The following is a 20,780-nucleotide window of genomic DNA, read 5'->3' on the forward strand; positions in this document are numbered from 1 at the left end:
TTCCTCTACTTCAGCTGTATCCTAGACCCTGTTCCAATCCAGCTTATGCCTCTTGTACACCACTGAAACCACTCCTCCTAAAACCTCTAATGGCCTCTTCCTAGCTAAAGCTCAGCACCAATACTACATCTTCATGCCCTTTGGTCCATCAGCCCTATTTGACATTATCTACCACACTCCTCTTCCTGAAATATTGTCTTCCCTGACTGTCTTCTCTTGGTCCTCCTCCTACCTCTAATTGTTCCTTCAGCATGTTCAAGAATCCTCTTTCTCCCTCCAACTTTCTGTGAAGGTTCCACAAGGCTCTGTCCTTGGTCCCCTTTTCTTCTTCTACAACTTATCTGAGTAATCTCATCCACAGACACAAATTCAGCTACCATCTCTAAGAAGACAACTCACCGATTTGTGTGTCTACTCCAGATCTGTCTTCTTCTAGCCATATTAAAAAGTCAACCTCTCTCTGTGAGATCTCCTTGTGGATGTGTAGCTGCCAGCCCAAGTTGAATATGGTTAAAAACAGCTTCTAATAATCCATCCCAAGCCCTCGCCACTACCTCCTCTCTCAATTACTGTAGACAACTTCACCATCCTCTCACTCACATCAATAACCGGTGTATGATTTTTTACTCTGCCCTTTCTCTAGGTCCTCATAGGTCGTATCTATATCTTACCTAAGATAAGGACTTGCCTATTCATCTACACAGCCAAAACTCTTGTCCAAACTCTCGTCACCTTAAATCTTGATTACTGCATTAAGGTTCTTTTCCATTAAGAATGCTGCTGCTAAGATCATTTTCCTAGACCATAGCTTTCTTTTGCGCCCCTCCACTGGCTTCCCCTTCTCTACTGTATCAAAAATAAGTTTCTTGTCTTCACTTTCAAGGACCTTCACAGTCAAACCCCATCCTACCTATCATCTCTTATTCCCGATCAAGCTGATGCTCCTCCTGAATTGGTCCATGATGCCAGCTTCCATCACTCACTTGTTAAATTTTCAAACAACCACCTTCATGCTTTCTCATGTTCTATCCCTCGGGCTTGGGGGGCTCTTCTCCTGTAAATATCTGCACAAACTACCCCATCATCAACCTTTAAATCCCTCCTCAAAATGCTCCTTTGCTGCGATGCCTATAGAAAACTTGACTATGGTTAGGCTGCTGATGTGCAGAGATCACTGCCTATCACACCAACTCCTTGTACTCCCCCATCTATCTACATCTATCTGTTGTCTCATCTTATTCTTAGATTATAAGCTTATGAGGGCAGGGATCGGTTTGGTTTGTACTCCACTTTGATGAATGGGGTCCTGGTCTATGACTAAGGCTCGTAGGCACTATAGTAACAAACAACACTATTTCATCTCCATAGCACAGCAACAATTGTTGACTGCTCTAGTGCAGGCTCTACAAACTCATGGATCTCTCGTGCTTAAAGAAGAATATAGCTGATTTTTTTGTAGTAAAAGTTCTACGACGAGATTTATTGTAGCTTTTTAAAAAAAATAATAAAAACTGGTTTCATTAAATATATCCTTCTTCCCAAATGGTAAAATGTAACTCCCAGTAGACTCCATAATATTTAGACTCAGCCAAAATAGACCTTAATGAAAGGGAATCAGTTATGGGACTTTTAACTTTGCTATTGAAGCATGAAAAGGGGACAAGCTCATTTTACGTGCATACAATTATACAGCCAAAAGCCTAGAAAAAATGGTAAACACAGTCTTCTTGCCCTTCCCTCTCATCTCTGTGGCCATTATTATCTGCTGTGACCCTGTCTGATCTCAGGATAAGTAAGGGTGGGCTAGTTCAACCTCTTGGATGGAATAACTGCTGCAGGAAGTGGTACTGGTGATTTATTAAATATTTTTCTTTCAAGTGAATCAGTACAACCAATGCTTCAGAAAGACTTTAGTGGACACTGTGCTACTTTGGGCAAAACGTACCACAGGCTCAGATCACGTGTGTTACTTAAATATTCTTTGCCCTTTTTGAGAAGAAAGCTTGCACATCTGAGTGAATTCCAATTCCAGTAATCATAATCAGTTTAAGTTCTCCTGCTGTTTCCATTGAACAGACTATTAGAGTTTCTTTTTGTTTCAGCTCTGTGGTGAATGAAGTAGTTTTACAGCTTTGTTATAAAGTAGACAATATTTACATTCACTTCTTTCCAGCAATTCTATAAAAGCTTATTTTCTGCTGCTGCAATATTATCTTTTCACCTTTTATGTGGAAAGATTCACAGGTTTATACCTTCTATGTTAAACGGTGGCCTAAAATTGGGAGGTGGGGCAATAGTGCCTGTGCGGCATCTTTATGGATAGATGAATGTCTGAACATTTTTCTTATGTTTGTTTACATTAATATTAAATACGGGGGAGGATTTCTGAGTTGCTTTTTCTACTAAAAAAGCAAGTCCTGTTTACCTCTGGAGTTTTATGGAGGACTGAGGAACTACTGGAGTTATGAAATCACAGGAGACTGAAGCCCTGTCTACATGAACACTTAGTTTGCAGCAAGATAGGATGTAGATCTGCCCTGCACTACCCTAATGCACAGTAAGTCTCCATGTGGACCCTGCTGCCATGCACTAACAATTTGCTAGTGCAGGGGTTCTCAACCCTCTTTCGTTGAGCCCCCCTCAACATGCTATAAAAACTCCAGGGCCCAGGGAGGCTTGGAGCTTCAGCCGCAGGGGGGTGGTGGTGTGGTGCGTGTGTTTTTCTGGGATTCTGGCCTGTGGGGCACAGGGTCCACCTGCTGGACAGTGCACTTGGGCATAGGCATAGTTTGACTTCTATTTTAGGGAGCAGGGCCAGATGGGGCTCGGGCCAGCTCCACACGGCAGGACCCAGGAAGGGAGCACCACACTCCACTTCCGATTCACCTCAGCAAGCCACCCAGCCTGTCGGTGTTGGGGGAGGGGGGGAAGAGGGGAACAGGGAGGGGGGAAGCAACTAAAAATCATAACTCAAAGGGTATGCTCAGCTCAAAAAGTCTGAAAAGCACTCGTGGTGCAGGGAGACAGGTAGCTAGGGGCTGTGTGCAGGCAGGGGGATAGCAAGGGGCTGTGTGCTGGGAGGGCTCCCCAGGTCCACCCCGTGGTTGCTGCTCCCAAAGGGCTCTGCTGGCCCTGGAGCCAGGTACTCCCATCCAGGCTGCTCTTACTGGCTGCGTGGGTAGTCAAAGGGGGATGGGAGCTGAGGAGCAGCTGTAGACCCAGACACCAGGAGGAGGAGGAGCACCATGGCTGCCCGTTCCATGGCATTAGTCAGAGGAGCAGCCATCCTGTACTGCTCCGCTCTGGCTTCCCATTTTTGACCTGGGCAGGGGGGTGAGGCCTCGGGAGGGGGCATGGGGGGGAGAAAGAAGAGGTAGAGGGAGCGTTTGGAGCTTCCCCTGGGACTGCCCCACTCTGGTTAAGGCACTACAGTTTGGGGGTGGGTGGGGGAGAGACTCTCCAACTCTGCCCATCGGCTCGGGGCTTGTGCCCCACAGGATGCCGGGGCTCAGGGCTCACAGATCCTCTGAAACCAACTTGTGGCCCCCAAGGGGGCCACGGACACCTGGTTGAGAACCACGTCCCTAGTGCACTTTAATCTACTCCCAGGAGTAGATCAAAGTGCACTAGCGGAAAAAATGTTTACTTACCTGTTCTGTAACTGTTGTTCTTTGAGATGCAGTTGTACACATGTATTCCACTCAATTATATGCGCAACCAGGATGCTGGAGCCAGAGAGTTTTCTGCAGCAGAACCCATCGAGGCAGTGCTCATACCCTACACATCCTCAGACCCTCTCCCCCAAGACTATGTAAGAATAGCACCACTCAGACCACCCTCAGATCCTTTGCATCTGAACCTGGAGAAACAGGACTCCGATGCAGAGTGGACAGAGGCTGGGTCGTGGAAGACGTGTGCAACCACATCTTGAAAACAGTTATAATAAAGGTAAGTAACAGTTTTGTCTTCGAGTGGTTGCACATGTGTACTCCACTCAGGTGAGTGACAAGCAGTACCATTAGGAGGCAGGAATCAGAGTCTATTTAAATAGCGACTATAACACCGCTTTTCCAAAGTTTGTATCAGATCTTGCAACTGTAGTGATGGTGTAATGATGAATGAAGGTATGCACAGAGGACCAAATAGCTGCCCTACAAACATCCAGTATGGGTATGCCCTTTAGAAAAGCTAGAGATAGCCTGAGATCTCATTAATGGGCTGACAGTCTCTGTGAAGGAGGGGTATTCACTATCTCATAAGCTGTCATGATAGGGGAAGTAATCTGTCAGGAAAATGTTTGTGCTGAAACTGCTTGCTGTCTTACTCTGTCAGCACACAAAACAAAGAGCTGAGGAGACAGCCTAAAAGGCTCAGTCCTCTTCAGACAGAAGGCTAATACTGGCTTTACATATAAAGTATGCAGATGAGCCTCATCCCTATTTGAGAGCGGCTTTCAAGAAAAAACACAGGTAAATATATTAAAAATTTTGGATGTGCTCTCAAAGCTACTTGGATCTTTGATAAACAGCATATATAGAGGTCCTGCTACGAGACCCTGATGCTCACCCACTCTTCTGGCTGACATAATAGGAATGAGGCAGGATGTCTTCTGATATCAAAAGACAAAAGAACAGGTGGCCATAGGCTCAAATGGAGGCCCATTAAAGAAGCTATAGTCTAGGGGCCCAAATGGAAAATCCTGCCTAAATCTGAAATTTGTAGCATCCATCTGCAGAAATGGTTAACACATTTTTATGAAGGGATTAATTCCCTGGAGTTATTTGCTTGTGTGTGTGTTGTATTATGTAGTGGTAATTGAGAATTATGGGTGCTTTTGTAAATCATCTCAAATTGCCTTCATGCATTTCTTGAAAAAGTCCAAGTAATGACTCTTCTTTAATGCGTGTATAATTATACATTTATTTCATCCCATAGTGATTTCATTATAGCAAATTTACTTTAAATATGTTCTCTGCTTGTTGTTTTGTGTATATGTGTAATTTATGATTCGCTTACATAATGTAATGTGATTATTTCATCTGCTATTCCAACAGTAACATCTATTGGGTACTGTCCAGTGCTGCCAGCATCAGCTATTGAATGGGATACAGTTTTCACTGTAATGAAGAACGTCAACAAGATGTCTAGGACACTTGGCCAAGATGATGGTGTTTTGACATTTGATGAGGCTATATATTGTAAGGCTAAAGTGATTCAGTGGAGGTGCCCAGAGGAATTTCAGAAAAAACAATCTTGAGAATGGGTGGTTTCTACATAGCACAGACATTTCTGGCTATAACTGGAAAGAAGTACGAAGAGTGCTCTGGAAGACATCCTCATAGAATTTCAGTTGCATGGTAGCAACACAGCAAGCAGTCTACTTAAAGGCAGTTATACAACTGTGGAATGAAGGTCCACAAGCTTACAATGGAGGCTCTGTCCAGATTGCGGTGGCAGGCATTTTGTAAATGGATACAAGACAATGAGATTGACTGTGATGTAGACCTTACCAACAGTAAGCTCCAATAATGTCAAATTCCGGTATCGAAAATGGTGCAACAAGTCTCACAGCAGACACTTGCCCAGCTCAGTGATGCCCTCAAGAATGTACTGGATGTAGTACACAGATTCTGCAATTTTGGAACAGCAACTTCCCAAACCTTTGCATTCTGATATGATTACATCAAAATGGTTAACATCTCAATGTGTTTCATTAGAGCAGAAAGTGAAAACAACTGGCACATACATCTTGCAGTGCTTTTAGAGATACTACTACTTTTCACTTTTGACTGTACTAGCTATGCCCGCTGGGTATCTGTGTACATCAGTGATACGAAGTTTCTGCCAGATTAAACCGTCCAAAGTTCATGATCAATCTGTGCAAGGAACTTATGCAGTGGCTCAGTCTACAAATAAATTCAGCAAAGTCTGGATAGACATGGCACTTGAACAAACAGTAAACTGTGATAATAAAGAAAAAAGGGGATACAGTGGGTTTCACTTTGAAACCAGGATCTTAGATGGTTCATCACTGCTCATGAGTGCTTAGCTATCACAACTTCCACAAAGATAACATGTGTTATATAGTAGACTCAGATGTGTCACAAGGAAAACACAAGGAGGCTGCACCACTTTGCATGCAATGTGATGAAGGAGATGTAAATAAGGGAGTTTGCACCATCACTGAATCCATGACAAACCCATTTGATTTGAATGTGAATTGAGAACACTCACCAACATTGCAAGTGGCATTGTTTGTACCCGCAAAGATTGCTACCAAGCTTGTTACTACAAATGATATAGGAATCAAAGCAATGAAACAGTATGTGGAAGAGATTAAATTCAAATACCACTGGTTTCTTCTTTGAACCACTGCCTAAGCTCAGCATCAAAACATTTGCATCTCTAAGCAAGAAGTTCAACCTGAAAGTTAGTAGTGATAAGACAGCGACTATCAATGCAGACAGTTGTTTAGCTGTCTTGTAGTAACTACACAAACAAGAGATACATGAGCATTCTACAGTTCAATATGTTCTAGCACATTTGGATGGTACCCTGAACAAAACTGCAAAGAGTAAGCTATTGCCTGAATTAGAAAGAGTGAGAGTCCATATCAACTGCCAGCATTCAACATGCCCACAACTTGGATAGCAAATGGCAAGTCTGTTATTCAAATGGTCAGGCCAGAAGGTGCAACTAGCTTTGCAGAACTTGCTGACTTGGGTTTCAGAATAGTACACCACCCTCTACAGAGTTATGAGAGCTGCAAAAGAACATATATTGTCTTTACTTATATCATGTCAAAGATTCAATTGAAAGTTTCTGGGCATGCACAGAGGCATCATCACAAAGCAATGAAGTAAAAATCCATGGTCCCAATGGAGAAAATTCATTGGAAACCCCAAGAATAAAGCACATCTGGTAAAATTTTTCTCAGAATCATGATGTGATATGGCAGAAACTGTACTTAGTTTAAATCAGAAAATGAGTATTGCTGGTATATTAAAGGATGGCCTCATTGCTCACATGGTCACTTCAGATGGAGTTGTAGACTATGACAATCTATTCTCATTGGATGAATAAGTAGATATTTGGCTTCTATTTCATGTTGCACATGCTTCACAAGAATACCCTTCTGTAGTGGTGTGTTATTCAGACACTGACATTGCAGTTCTCTGTGTACATTTTATTCACAAGTTGGAAACAACTTCAGAGCTTTGGTTTCATACTGGTGTGAAAAAAACAACACCACATATTTATACCAGCCCACACCATAGCAGCTGAACTTGGCCAACAACAATACAGAATGTTGCCAGTAGTACGCATGCTGACTGGGTGTGATTCAACCTGCTGCTTGGCAAGGGTTGGCAAACTAAAGCCATGGAAGCTTGTCAGAAGAATCCACCCAAATTTAAAAGCCTTGCCAATTTTGCCATTACGGTGGTTACTCCTGCACAGCTGGCATCAGCAGAGCTTCCGATAGCTCTTCTCTATAACCCAAAAGCTAACTCTGTGGGTGCAAATAAAATTGCGATATAAGCTTTTCTGTCACAAACAGGCCCAGAAGGCAGCCTTCCCCCCAGTTTACAATAATCTTCTGCAACATACCAAGCACATAAATTAGCCTTACTGGGAACCATACCAAGGAGGCTCAGCCTGACATCCCTTCCCCAATTAGAAATGGCTGGCATCACAACAATGATGGACACATTTCTCCAACAATTGACTAATGACAGACATCTGTCCCTGATGCAGTCCAGGAGCTCATTACGTGTGTGGGGGGGAAGCCAAGTGTGAGCACAACTACTGTTACTCAAGACACAGTATGACAAGCATACAGACTTGACAGAATCCTGATGGTGAGGTTGCTGCCTTGGATTTGAGGGGGGGGGGAGTGTACCGCAGAATGTGATCAAACTCATTGCAACCGTATTATGCGCGTTCACACACCATGAATTAATAAAATAGAACACCACATAATAAAGGGTTAATTTGAAAGCAGGCTTTTAGAGGCAAGGTCAAAACTAGCTGGCAGTTTCTGCTAATCATAATGGGAGGAGGGGAAAGAAAAGTCAACAACTGAGAAAAAGAAATTAAGTGGATGGAAAACCCTGAATTTGGGTGACTGATACAGAAGTATTATTATGATTAAGATTGTTAGGAATGTGTTGATAAGTAGTTTACTGAAAGTTAGGAAAAGTAATGATTTTAATAGGGGTCTCTAAGATGTATAAAGAAAAGGAGTACTTGTGGCAGCTTAGAGACTAAACAAATTTATTTGAGCATAAACTTTCGTGAGCTACAGCTCACTTCATCGGATGCATTCAGTGGAAAATGAAAATTCCACTGAATGCATCGATGAAGTGATCTGTAGCTCATGAAAGCTTATGCTCAAATAAATTTATTAGTCTCTAAGGTGCCACAAGTACTCCTTTTCTTTTTGCGAATACAGACTAACACAGCTGCTACTCTTTAAGATGTATAAGTTAGTTATAAAAGATGAGCTAAATCAGTGTATTCTGGAGCAGTCCTCTGAAGCCACCTTGAGAGATGTTTTTCCTGATGGCTTTTCTCCCTGGCAGGTGAACAACTGGCCACTGCAAACATGCTGTTAATTACTCAATACTGTTCCAATCTAATAAACTCCAGTTTTAGATAGAGCACGCTTACTTACATTAATCTTTCATCATATGGAATTGCTGTGTTCCCACTGATTTATTCCTGACACTGCCTGGAGTGAAACAGTGAAGTTACCCCTGCTGTTGCAGGTGGACTGGACTTAGCACTCTAGGTGGAGTCGCCAGAGCCAACAATGGCTCTAGGGAGGACGAGTGGCCCAGCACGGGTCTCATTGCATTAGTCACTCCCCACTTAATCATAGAATCATAGAATATCAGGGTTGAAAGGGACCTCAGGAGGTCATCTAGTCCAACCCCCTGCTCAAAAGCAGGACCCATCCCCAATTAAATCATTCCAGCCAGGGCTTTGTCAAGCCTGACCTTAAAAACTTCTAAGGAAGGAGATTCCACCACCTCCCTAGGCAACGCATTCCAGTGTTTCACCACCCTCCTAGTGAAAAAGTTTTTCCTAATATCCAGCCTAAACCTCCCCCACTGTAACTTGAGACCATTACTCCTTGTCCTGTCCTTATCCTTGTCCGGGACTCACTTGTCCCTCTTTGGAACTGGAGAGCGCCCTCTCTTGGTGCGCTGTTTCTAATGCTTCTTCCTCGGCACCAGGGATGGAGAATGGTGCCGGTGGAGTCCTTTGCAGGGAAGATAAAGTGCTCAGTGCTGATTTGGATCAGCTTGGCACCTAGGCCAGTCTGAGGGCTGCCTCCATACAAATGTGTCTATATTTCTGAATATGTGGGCTGAAGCTCCTGAAGATCTGGCACTTCTTCTTAATGTGAGTTTCCCTGAGGCACTTTAGACTGCTAGAATGCGGGTCACTCTCTGGCATGGGCTTGTGGCAGGAGGCACATGGCTTGAAGCTCGGGGACTGGGGCATGACCAGGCCCTGGTATGAAAATCCGTCAACAACAGGGACCACTATTCACCCTATATACACTAACACTTACTAAGAACTATATAAACTAACTGCAAAAACTATACAATATATTATAAAGTCCAAGGGAAAGAAGTCTTGCAAGAGCAAGAGGGATCATTCCAAGTAACCGTCACAGGCAGTCAGGGTGCGGAGTTGACGGCACCCCTTATACCGACGCATCTGCATGTGACTCCAGGGGCAACTAGAGCCAGTCCTATGGATACCCCTAAGGGAAAAATCTTTAGCAACCGCACACGTGGCACACACACACCCCGAGCACGGAATGGATACGAGCAAGAACTCAAAGAAGAAAAAGTGCATCTAGTAGACTGCTCTCTACTATTAAGCAATATTTCCTGAACTGCCACTGAGCAGTCTCTCTGTTTGATCTAACTACTCAACAGTCACACCATGAGGTACAGACTGTTTGGATCTGGGTGCAATGTAGGTCTAGGATGCTGGTAAAGTAGGCCTGGAAGAATAGACAGAGATGACATGGAGTTTGAATCGAGAAACTGTGAAGATCAGAGATCCAGCACTGGCTTGACCAAGATAGCATTATGAGAATTATCCTGGCCTGGTCTTGTTTTACTTGGACAATAACCTGTGGGATAAGCAGAATGGGGGTAATGCATACATGAAGCTCAGTCCCCATGTTGAGAGAAAGGTTTGGGTTAGCAAACCTGTACTCTGGCTCACTCAGAATGGAACAGAACCGATGGCACTTCTTGTCTTTTGTTGTGAATAGGTCAAATGCTGAAATACCCCAGACCTGAAAGTTGGTTCGGAGCACACTATTCTTCAGGGACCACTTGTGATTTTGGGAAAGTCTCCTGCTGAGGTGATTGGCCAACTAATTCTGGGAACTTGGTAAGTGTGTGGAAATGGGAGCAACCCCTTCTTTGATGCAAAAGTCCCATAGATTTATCACCTCTAGACAAAGCTGATCAGATCATGCTGTCCCAGTCTGTTTAGGCAGTACACTGTGGCTGTATATTTGGTCAGCTTCTAGATCAACAAGCTCTTTACATGAGGCAGAAAAGCACAGCAAGCCCTCTGAATCGTGCAGAATTTGCGGACACAGATAGAGCAGGAGGCAATTCTCCATATTAACTCTTAGGTTTGTAACCCTTCTAGATAAGCACCCTGCCCTATCAGGAGGGAAGCATCAGTAACAATTGAAGGGGGCAAGAAAATGGTACGCCCTTGCATGTGTTCTTCTGACCCATCCACCACTCTGGAGGCTATAGGACTGCAGGACAAACTCGTACCAGTGTTCTAAGGGATGTCTTTTTGGTTGATACACTGAGTTCAGCCACGCTCGAAGGATGCACAGGAGAAACAAGGCTTGTTGGGTCACACAAGTACATGTGGCAATATGGCCTAAAAGCCTTAGTCATCATTAGATTGTGACGGTGGGGTCTGACTTAAGAAATAAGTACAACTAGTGAATGGTCTGAGATTTCTCTAGAGAGAGAAAAGCCATCAAATTTGCAGAATGGAGTAGGGCCCCGTGACACTGGCAGATCAGGTGTCCTCTCATGCCAAGGTCCCTATGTCTCAATTGAACACTGACAAATACATAGCTGGAATCAGTCTGGCTCACTTATGTGTTAGCATTGGTAAAACAGGTATTAAGATTGTAAGCATGCATTTGGTATTCAGAGTTTATTGAATACTTGCAAGTAGCTATGTGAATTAATCTCATTTAGAACATCTGTAGCCTATATTGTAAAGGTAATATCTGAGCAGTTGTATTGTGAGTTGGGAAATCACCAGACAGGAGAGACACATTAATTAGTGTGAAGAGCTGATCTTCAACAGAAGGTATTACGCCCTTCCCCAAAGGAAAAGTCCATCGATACCAGATTGTGGGACGTTGCAACTGGAATTTCCGTATGTACTGTCAATAAGAGGACAAAAGACTTTTGTTGTTCTTCTCTCCTCCCTGTGACAATGAGTCATGCAAGCGGATTCCTCCCATCGGCTGAGTTTGCAGCTCAGACCACATGGCAGGAGCGGCTCAAAATCCCAAGAGAAGGAACTAGGTATCTCTATGCTGTTTGGACTTGGGGGGAGCATTGGCAGCAAGGTGTATCTAGGCATAGCAAGAGATCCCCAGCTGCTTAGCCTGAGTTAGCCCTAAAGCTCAAATAGAGCTTGCTGATTACAGAAGCCTATATTGCCTTTTAAAATTGAAGAGGCATTCATGCATGTGACTGTTTGCTTGCTTTAACCTTGTAATTTCCTTTTAATATTTCATGAATCTTTATATACTTTATTATAGAATTGGCTGTAAGTGTTGTCTTTGGTGTTAGATCTAAGGTGCAACTGACCTGTGGTAAGTGAGTAGTGCTTTGGGACTGTGAGTAATCTGAATAGAGTGGTGATTCTTGGTGTAAGGGCTGGGTGGCGAGATAGGTCAGAGTACCCAAGGGAATTGTCTGTGATTCCATGTTAGGGTCAGTATAATACTTGAGATGTTTCCACTTGATATTGGTTGGTGAAATTTAAGTTGGAACTCTCAGCCTATTTGGGGTTTGTGCCCTGGTTCCTAACAGTCTGCCCTGAGGTTGGTACTCATGTTCTTCTACCACGGCAGGCAGTGTTACAGCCCCAATTCATTCAAATTTTCCATGTCAGGACTAATGTAGATGGTCTCCTATTCAGCAAGAGTTCCAGACAGTCGAAGAAACGAATGATATATGGACATGGTGGAGAACCTGATGTTCAGACCTGCCTTGTCCTAACCAATCATTCAGAAGGCATGAATTCTCTTTCTCCTCAAGTAGGTCACCACTACTGCCATGCACTTGGGTATACATGCAGGACCCACAGCAGGCTAAAAGGGAAGTATTGTGTATTGACAGTGTTGGCCCACTATTACAAGTCCTAAAAACATTCTGTGACTTGGCAGTACTGCCACATGTATGTAAGCAGCCTGAAGATAAGATCAAAGGTAGCAAACCAGTTATTGTGGTCAAGGGAAAGAATGACTGACATTAGGGAACTATGTGAAATCTTACATGCCTAAAGAACTTGCTGAGATTTCAAGGTTCAGTATGTGTGTCAGACCTCCCCCTTTGCATGTGGAGAAAGTACTGCAAATAAAACCCCTTTCCCTGATGTTAAAGGGGAATTTCCTCCATGGCCCCTAGAGCTAACAGTCTGAATTTCTTGAAGGAGCACTGACTTGTGAGATGGGTCCCTGGAAAGCAATGGGATTGGTGAGAAAGCAAAGTGGACAGGAATTGGATAGAATAGCCTAGTGCATAGTGCTTAGGGCTCATTTGTCCATTGTTCTAGATTTCCAAGCATGAGGAAATGGGATAATCTGTCCCCAAACAATGTGGGGGAAATGACAGAAAGATCACTGAGTATTGCTGTCCTTGAAAGAGAAGTCATATGGGTTCCTTCCTAGTAACTGACTGAAGATGAGCTGGCTGTGTCGAGCTGGGAGTTGGTATGGTGGCTCTTTGTAATACTGATGTTAATATTGACACCCACAGCAACATTACCAACAGCTTTTGGAGGCTGGGGCACAGACCACTAATGAATAAAGAGTAGCAGGAGAGTCTTTAAATGAACGTAGTTTCATCAGTTTTGTCTGAAAACAAAAACAGATGATCAAATGGGGAGGTCTTCTATAGCTTGCTGGATATCGGAAGCAATGCCCGAGTTCTGTAACCACGAGGCTCACCTCATTGTTATTGCAAAGGCTATCATTCTAGAAGAAGCTGCAGTCATTCCAGTCTGTGCTTGCTATGACATCTTGGTGACCACACAACCTTCTTCAGGAAAGCCTTAAATTCCTCCCTTGCATCTTCTGGTAGTTTGTCAGTAAATATGGACCTCGTATCCCAGTTTACAAAGTCATATTTAGCTAACACTACCTGCTGGTTCACTATATAGATTTGTAGAGGAGGTGGAATAAATTTGTCTCTCAAGTAAATCAAGCCTCTTGGGCTCTTTTTCTTTGAGAGCTGATTTAAATCTCCCTTGACACAATCTTTCACTGGTGCACCCACAACTACTGGAGTTTGGGGCAGGATGGGGAATAAAAGCACTCAAAGACTGGTATCTTAACAAGGCATTGTTTGTACGCTTAGCTGTAGGAGCTAAGGAAGCCGATGTGGGCTGCAAGGTCTTTGCCAGCTCTAGAAGAGTCTCATTAATTGGATGGGCTACCCTTCCAGGGGCAGCCATTTGTAGAATATCGAAAAGCCTGTAACTTCTCTCGAACAAGCTCAGCTTATATGCTCAAAGCTGCAATAATTCTTCTCAGCAACTCCTGAAAGTTGAATCAGAAAAGAAGAGTCCAGGGGTCATTGAGTCAATGGGCAAGGAGGAAGACAGGTTAACAAGAAATGACAGATCCTCCTGTGATGGGAAAGAAACAGGAAACAGTTCCTCTCGTAGTATTGGCTGCTCAGGGGAAACAGTGTCTCTGCATGTTTCCAACCTAGATAGCTCTGGAAGCTGCTCTGCCAGATGCTCGGCAACCTTCCCCTAGATGGAGCCACTGATAAAGATCTGGGGGGGGATCACAAAGCACCCCAAGGGGGCAAAAAAGGCTACTGAGGGTCAGCAAAAAGACATGGGCAGCCAGTAATTACTAGGCCCTGAGGATCTCTCTCTGATGAATGATTGGTCCCACTCCCAGAACCATTGAGGCCTTTCAGAGGCTGCCTAGACAACTTGCTAGACTCACTGCACCAAGGACGGGATGGTAAATTACCAGAATATTCCAAGACAGACTTCAAAGAGCCGCCTGAGTAGTCAGTGGTCATTGGAGGTTCAAAGACTGATCGGGTCACTAGGCAACCTGACTTATCTGTGGCCCATTATAAAGAGACCAACATCGGTACCTAAGTAAGGTAGTCTATACTGCAGTGGCACCCTGAAACGGCAAAGGTATGGCATCATGAATCTGTGCCGAGAAAGACCTTGTAGTTGGTGCCACAATATCAACTGTAAATCAGTACTCAACTCTGACGATCATTCTTGTATCAGGGCTGAAGAATGTACTGGTGCTGACATGATGTGTACCGATGCCAAAGAGAATACAAAGATGCTGAGTCCCCGCCATATTTATTAGCTTGTACAGATACTAGTACTGCTAACAATCTCTGCACAGAAGCTGGGACAACAAAAGCAGTTGCAGTACAATAGATTCCTGCTTCACAGGAGAGTCTGGAATGGAGATGCATAACAAATCCTTTGCTGCCTCATAAGCTTGCAAAGTTGTCAGTACTGAAACAGCATCCAGAGACTTAATGACTGTCCTGCTGATGGTTCCGGAGTTGATGGCATGGTACAGATATCCATGATATCAGGGAGACATGGGTCAATGACCCAGCTCCACCATGAGTACCTAAAGAGTTCCAGTGATGTTCTGAGTCCTTTTTGAATAGGATATTTCTTCAACTTCAAGGGATTCTTATCTGTCATGTCCCCTCTTTTCGGTAGGCCCCGGAGCAGAAGGCTGACCCTTCTTTCTCCGTGGAGAAGATTCTTCAAGTCCAGAGGTCTGTCAAGACAACCACAGCGGCAGTCTGCACAAGGGTGGCAGGGTGTTTACTCAAGGGCCTTGGGACTGAGGCAGTCCTCATCACATGCTCCATGAGGTGCTGAACAGGCACGTCTCTGGAAATATGCGTTCTTTTCTTGAGCAAACGGCAAATATTGCGCCCCTCCTAATGTGTCCATTGCCAAGGCACAAAAGGGAGTGTGTATGGTGATCGCTATTTGGAACCACTGGGTGAGCACAGGATTGGAATGTGCAACCACTCGAAGAACTTCTTTTAGTGAGCAGCAGTTTCTACAGGCACACAGTGCATAGCAGGCTACTGCGGGGTAGATTTACATCCCAGCTTGCCACGACTAAGTGTTCATTGAGACAAGCCCTGAAAGGTGGTGTGACGGGGCAAGGCCAGATGGCTATAGAAAAGTAGTGGGAGATAGATATATTGGCCCCAGACTAAATAAATCCCTGGTACCAGGGTAAGTAAATGCCAGCTCCTCTAGGTCAATTACGACACCCGGGGCCAATTAAGATCTTTCCAGAAGGCAGGGAGGATAGCTAGGTTGATTGGGAAACCTAAAGCCAATTAGGGGCTGGGTGAAACTAGTTAAAAGCTTCCAGTTAGTCAGTTGGGCGCGTGTCAGGAGCTGTAGGAGGAAGCTGCACTGTTGGAGGAATTGAGCAAAGAGCAGTACAAACCATTTCAGGCACAAGGAAGAAGGCCCTGAGGTAACGGTGAAGTAGATATTGAGGAAGCGGGGGCTGCTGTGGGGAAGTGGCCCAAGGAATTCTACATGTCCTATTTCCAAAAAGTCAGCTACCATAGCTGCTACTATTAGGGTCCCTGGGCTGGGACCCAGAGTAGAGGGTGAGCCTGGGCTCCCTCCCCGATTAATCACTGAGACTGGGAGATAACAGAGACTGTGTGAGGGAGGGTTGCTTCTCCTCACCTCCCTTGCTGGCTTATGATGAAAATAGCTCAGCAGGCTGTGACCCTTGCCTCTAGAGAGAGAAGAGCTACGTGGAGGGTCACAGTGAGCCTCTGAGGCTAGCAAAATCCGCCAGGAAACGCAGGACCCACGGAGACAAGGACAGAGCTTTGTCACAGTGGATAATGGGAAAGGGAAGGGATTTTAAGTCAACGTTAAGCATTTTGTTTTTTGTCTAACATTTACATTATTCCACTGTCTAAACACATAGTTGAGGGGGAAAACCATCTTTGAAGGGGTAGACATGTTAACTCTTTAATAAATAAGGTACAAGAAAACTCACAATACACACTTGAAATCTTGAAGTCTTCCAACAAAACCACAGAAGACCAAACTTGGTCCTCCTTTCTTTATACATCAGAAAGCAACAATAGAAGTGAAACTCACTCCCTCCGCCCATCCACGTATTTTTTCTTCTTAGGGCAGCTCACTTAAAAAAAAAAAACAAAAAACCCTGCAGTTTAACTTACCAATAGAGGATTGTACGATCCATATGCACCAAAAGTATCCTCATTTCTCTGATATAGAGATTGTGACATTAGTCTTTCCAGCATGGATACATTTAATCCGTAAGCCATTGCAAGTCTAGATTTAATTACTGGTCCTAACTGCATTGGATCTCCAGCGAGCACTATCTGCAGAAGAAGTAAAAACCCTCTTCTGTATTAGAACTGACACAAAGTTAGATGAATACATTTTTTTTAAAAAACTAAGGATTAAAAAAATCAACTGCTGTTACAATACTGTAGACATTCTTTCTCAAATGGCTAACACTATTCAGTGGGTGGAGGGAAGGTGCAAAGTAATGATTAACTTGATGGCTGACTTTATTGCACAAATCTACAAGAATTTTATTCTTTTAAAGATAAAATATGATACAATTATTTGCACCTGAAAAACAAAAAAACCCCCAAAAACACAGTTACCCACCTTTTTCGTAACTGTTGTTCGAGATGAGTTGCTCATATCCATTCCATTCTAGGTGTGCATGTGCCCATGTGTGTGGTCATTAGTTTTGCCTTAGCAGTATCTGAAGGGCCAGCTGTGGCGCCCCCTTGAGTGCCATGCTCAGGCGTTCGTATATCAGGGGCCACCGGCCCTACGCTCTCTCTGTTCCTTCTTGCCGACAACTCCAACAGAGGGGCAGGGGTAATGGAATGGACATGAGCAACACATCTCGAATATTTACGAAAAAGGTGGGTAACTTTTTTCTTCAAGTGCTTGCTCATGTCGATTCAATTCTAGATGACTTACAAGCAGTTATCAAAGGAGATGGGCTCAGAGTTCGTGGTCTTGTAGCTTACAGCACTGCTCTGCCAAAGCCAGCATCATCTCAAGCTTGCTGGGTAAGGGCAAAATGAGACAAACGTTTGAACAGACGAGCAGGTAGCGGCCCTACACATCTCTTGGATTGCTACCTGTCTCAGGAAGGCCATTGACGATGCCTGTGTCCTAGTCGAGTGTGCCATCACGATTGCCAGCGGAGGCACTTTCACCAGATCACAGCAGTAGCGGATGCAGGCTGTGATTCAGGACGAAATTCTCTGAGCAGACACTGGGCGACCTTTCGTTCTGCCACTGCAACAGTGTTGACTTACAGAACGGCCTTGTTCTATCTATGTAGAAGGCCTGCACCCTCCAGACATCCAGGGTGTGTAGTCTACTCTCATCTGACACATGAGGTTTTGGAAAGAAGATAGGCAAGTACATCTCCTGGCCAGTATGAAACTGGGAAATAACTTTGGGCAGAAACGCTGAGTGCAATCACAGCTGGATCTTATCCTTGTAGAAGACCATATAGGGAGGCTCAGAAGTAAGCACCCTGAACTCAGACACCCTGGGGGCTGACATTATCGTGACCAGGAACGAGACCTTCCAGAAGAGAGCAGGAAGTCAGAGGCTCAAATGGAGACCCCATGAGCCTCAACAGCATGAGATTCAGGTCCAGGGGAGTGGGAGAATGGGGTCTCAAACATGCGGGTAGAGACACTTCAGACCTTTCAAAAACTGTACTACCATGTCATGAATGAAGATCAACCTGCCTTGAAACAGAGGATGGAAAGTTGAGAAAGCGACCAGGTGGACCTTGACCAATGACAGGGACAAATGTTGGAGTTTGAGGTGCAGCAGATAATCCAGGATCTCCTGCAGCAGGGCCTGCTTGACCCAAATACACCCATTCTGAGGCCCAACACATGAATCTTTCCATTTGGCCAGGTAAGTCGCTCTTGTGGAGGGTTTCCTGCTACCCTGCAAGACCAGCTGGACACGGGTCAAGCATGCCTATTCTTCCATGCTTAGCCATGTAGTAGCCAAACCATAAAGTGCAGCGCCACCAGGTTCAGATGCAAAAGGCTGCTGTGGTTCTGTCACAGCAGATCCGGCCAGAGAGGCAGCTGCAGTGGGGAAGTTACCAAAAGGCTCAGTAACTTGCCTAACCAGTGCTGGGCGAGGCCACGTGGGGGATATTAGGATAACCTTTGCCTTGTCTTGCCTGATCTTCACAAGGACTCTGTGAATCAGTGGCACTAGTGGGAAGGCATACATCAGCGCTCCCAACCACAGAATGAGAAAGATGTCTGGCAGGGAGCCCGTCAGTTTCCCAGACTGAACAGAACACGTGTCATTTTCTGTTCTGCCTGGACACGAACAGGCCCACCTGGGAAGTCCCCCACCTCTGGAAGATTATGCTGACCACCTCCGGATGGAGCAACTACTCGTGGTGAGAGGAGACAGTCCTGCTGAGGTGATCTGCCAGGACGTTCCTGGTTCCAGGCAGGTATGTGGCTATCAGATGAATGGCATGACGCACACAAAAATCCCAAAGGTGGAGATCTTTTTGATAAAGAGCCAAAGACATGGCAGCACCCTGCCTGATGATGTAACACATCGCAGCAGTGTTGTCTGTCAGGACCTGCACCACCTTGTCCTTCAGGTGGGGCAAGAATGCCTGGCAGGCCAGGCAAACCGCTCTGAGCTCCCTGATGTTTATATGGAGGGCCAGATCATCCCACAACCAGCGACCCTGCATGCTCAGCTCGCCTAGGTGGGCTCCCCAGCCCAGGTCTGAAGCACTGGAGACCAGAGTCAGCTACGGGGATGGGGTCACAAAGGGGACTCCCTCCAACATCGATTCGGGGTCCAACCACCAACCCAGGGAAGGCCTGATGTGGTATGGTACCCTGACTACCCTGTCCAGGTCACGCCTGTCAGGAATGTAGACCAACGCCAGCCGTGCTTGCAGGAGCCAGAGATGGAGCAGAGGATGGCTGACCACGTATGTACACGCGGCCCAACAGCCACAGGCAGGTGTGAGCCGTGGTGAGCGGGTGGTTCTTTACATGGGAGATCAGGTCTGACATGGCCTGAAAACATGCTTACGGAAGGAAGGCTCTGGCTCACATGGAGTCAAGAACCGCCCCAATGAACTCTCTGGATTTTTTCTTGTTTATTAACAGGCCCAGGTTGTGGCAAGTGGAATGCACCAGACTGAGGATCCTCTGCACTTGCTCCTGAGACCTGCTCTTGATGAGCCAGTTGTTGAGATATGGAAAGACCTGGACCCCTCGGCATCTCAGCTAAGCAGCCACGGCGCCATATGAACACCCTGTGGGCCGATGAGAGGCCAAAGGGTAGCACTGTGAATTAAAAATGGAGCCTACCCACTATGAAATGGAGGAAGCATCTGTGACCTGGGAAGGGATGATTGTGGCCAGGGAGACCATGTGAAACTTCAACTTTTTGAAAAGGAGTACTTGTGGCACCTTAGAGACTAACCAATTTATTTGAGCATAAGCTTTCGTGAGCTACAGCTCACTTCATCGGATGCATATTGTGGAAAATACAGAAGATGTTTGTTTTTATACACACAAATCATGAAAAAAATGGGTGTTTATCACTACAAAAGGTTTTCTCTCTCCCCACCCTACTCTCCTGCTGGTAATAGCTTATGTAAAGTGATCACTCTCCTTACAATGTATATGATAATCAAGGTGGGCCACTTCCAGCACAAATCTAGGATTTAACAAGAACGTCTGAGGAACAGTGGGGGCGGGGGGGCGGGAGGGAGGAATAAACAAGGGGAAATAGGCTTGAATAGAGACTGGGAATGGTTGAGTCATTATAAAAAGTAACCTAAGTTAATTGTATCCAATTTGCAAATGAATTCCAAGTCAGCAGTCTCTCGCTGGAGTCTGGATTTGAAGTTTTTCTGTTGTAATATCGCAACTTTCATGTATGTAATCGCGTGATCAACCTTCAGGATAGGTTGCAGATCCTTGATAATGCGTTGGGGGGGTTTTAGTTGGGGGCTGAAGGTGACGGCTAGTGGCGTTCTGTTATTTTCTTTGTTAGGCCTGTCCTGTAGTAGGTGACTTCTGGGAACTCTTCTGGCTCCGTCAATCTGTTTCTTCACTTCAGCAGGTGGGTACTGTAGTTGTAAGAATGCTTGAGAGAGATCTTGTAGGTGTTTGTCTCTGTCTGAGGGGTTGGAGCAAATGCGGTTGTATCGCAGAGCTTGGCTATAGACAATGGACAGTGTGGTGTGGTCAGGGTGAAAGCTGGAGGCATGTAGGTAGGAATAGCGGTCAGTAGGTTTCCGGTATAGGGTGGTGTTTATGTGACCATCGTTTATTAGTACTGTAGTGTCCAGGAAGTGGATCTCTTGTGTGGACTCGACCAGGCTGAGGTTGATGGTGGGATGGAAACTGGTGAAATCA

At 45.0% G+C, this 20,780-nt stretch overlaps 1 protein-coding gene across 1 annotated transcript in view; it reads right to left on the reverse strand.

Annotated features, from left to right (window-relative positions):
- The window catches only part of MOV10L1 (Mov10 like RNA helicase 1), an 81,777-nt gene that overhangs the window by 7,135 nt on the left and 53,862 nt on the right, over positions 1 to 20,780 (reverse strand). The window contains exon 21 of the mRNA XM_077807850.1: positions 16,533 to 16,697. Coding sequence (XP_077663976.1) covers positions 16,533 to 16,697 — 165 coding nt within the window. The remainder of the gene's footprint in view (positions 1 to 16,532; positions 16,698 to 20,780) is intronic.

This window comes from Eretmochelys imbricata, chromosome 1, assembly GCF_965152235.1.
Source record: "Eretmochelys imbricata isolate rEreImb1 chromosome 1, rEreImb1.hap1, whole genome shotgun sequence".
Classification (NCBI taxonomy): domain Eukaryota; kingdom Metazoa; phylum Chordata; order Testudines; family Cheloniidae; genus Eretmochelys; species Eretmochelys imbricata.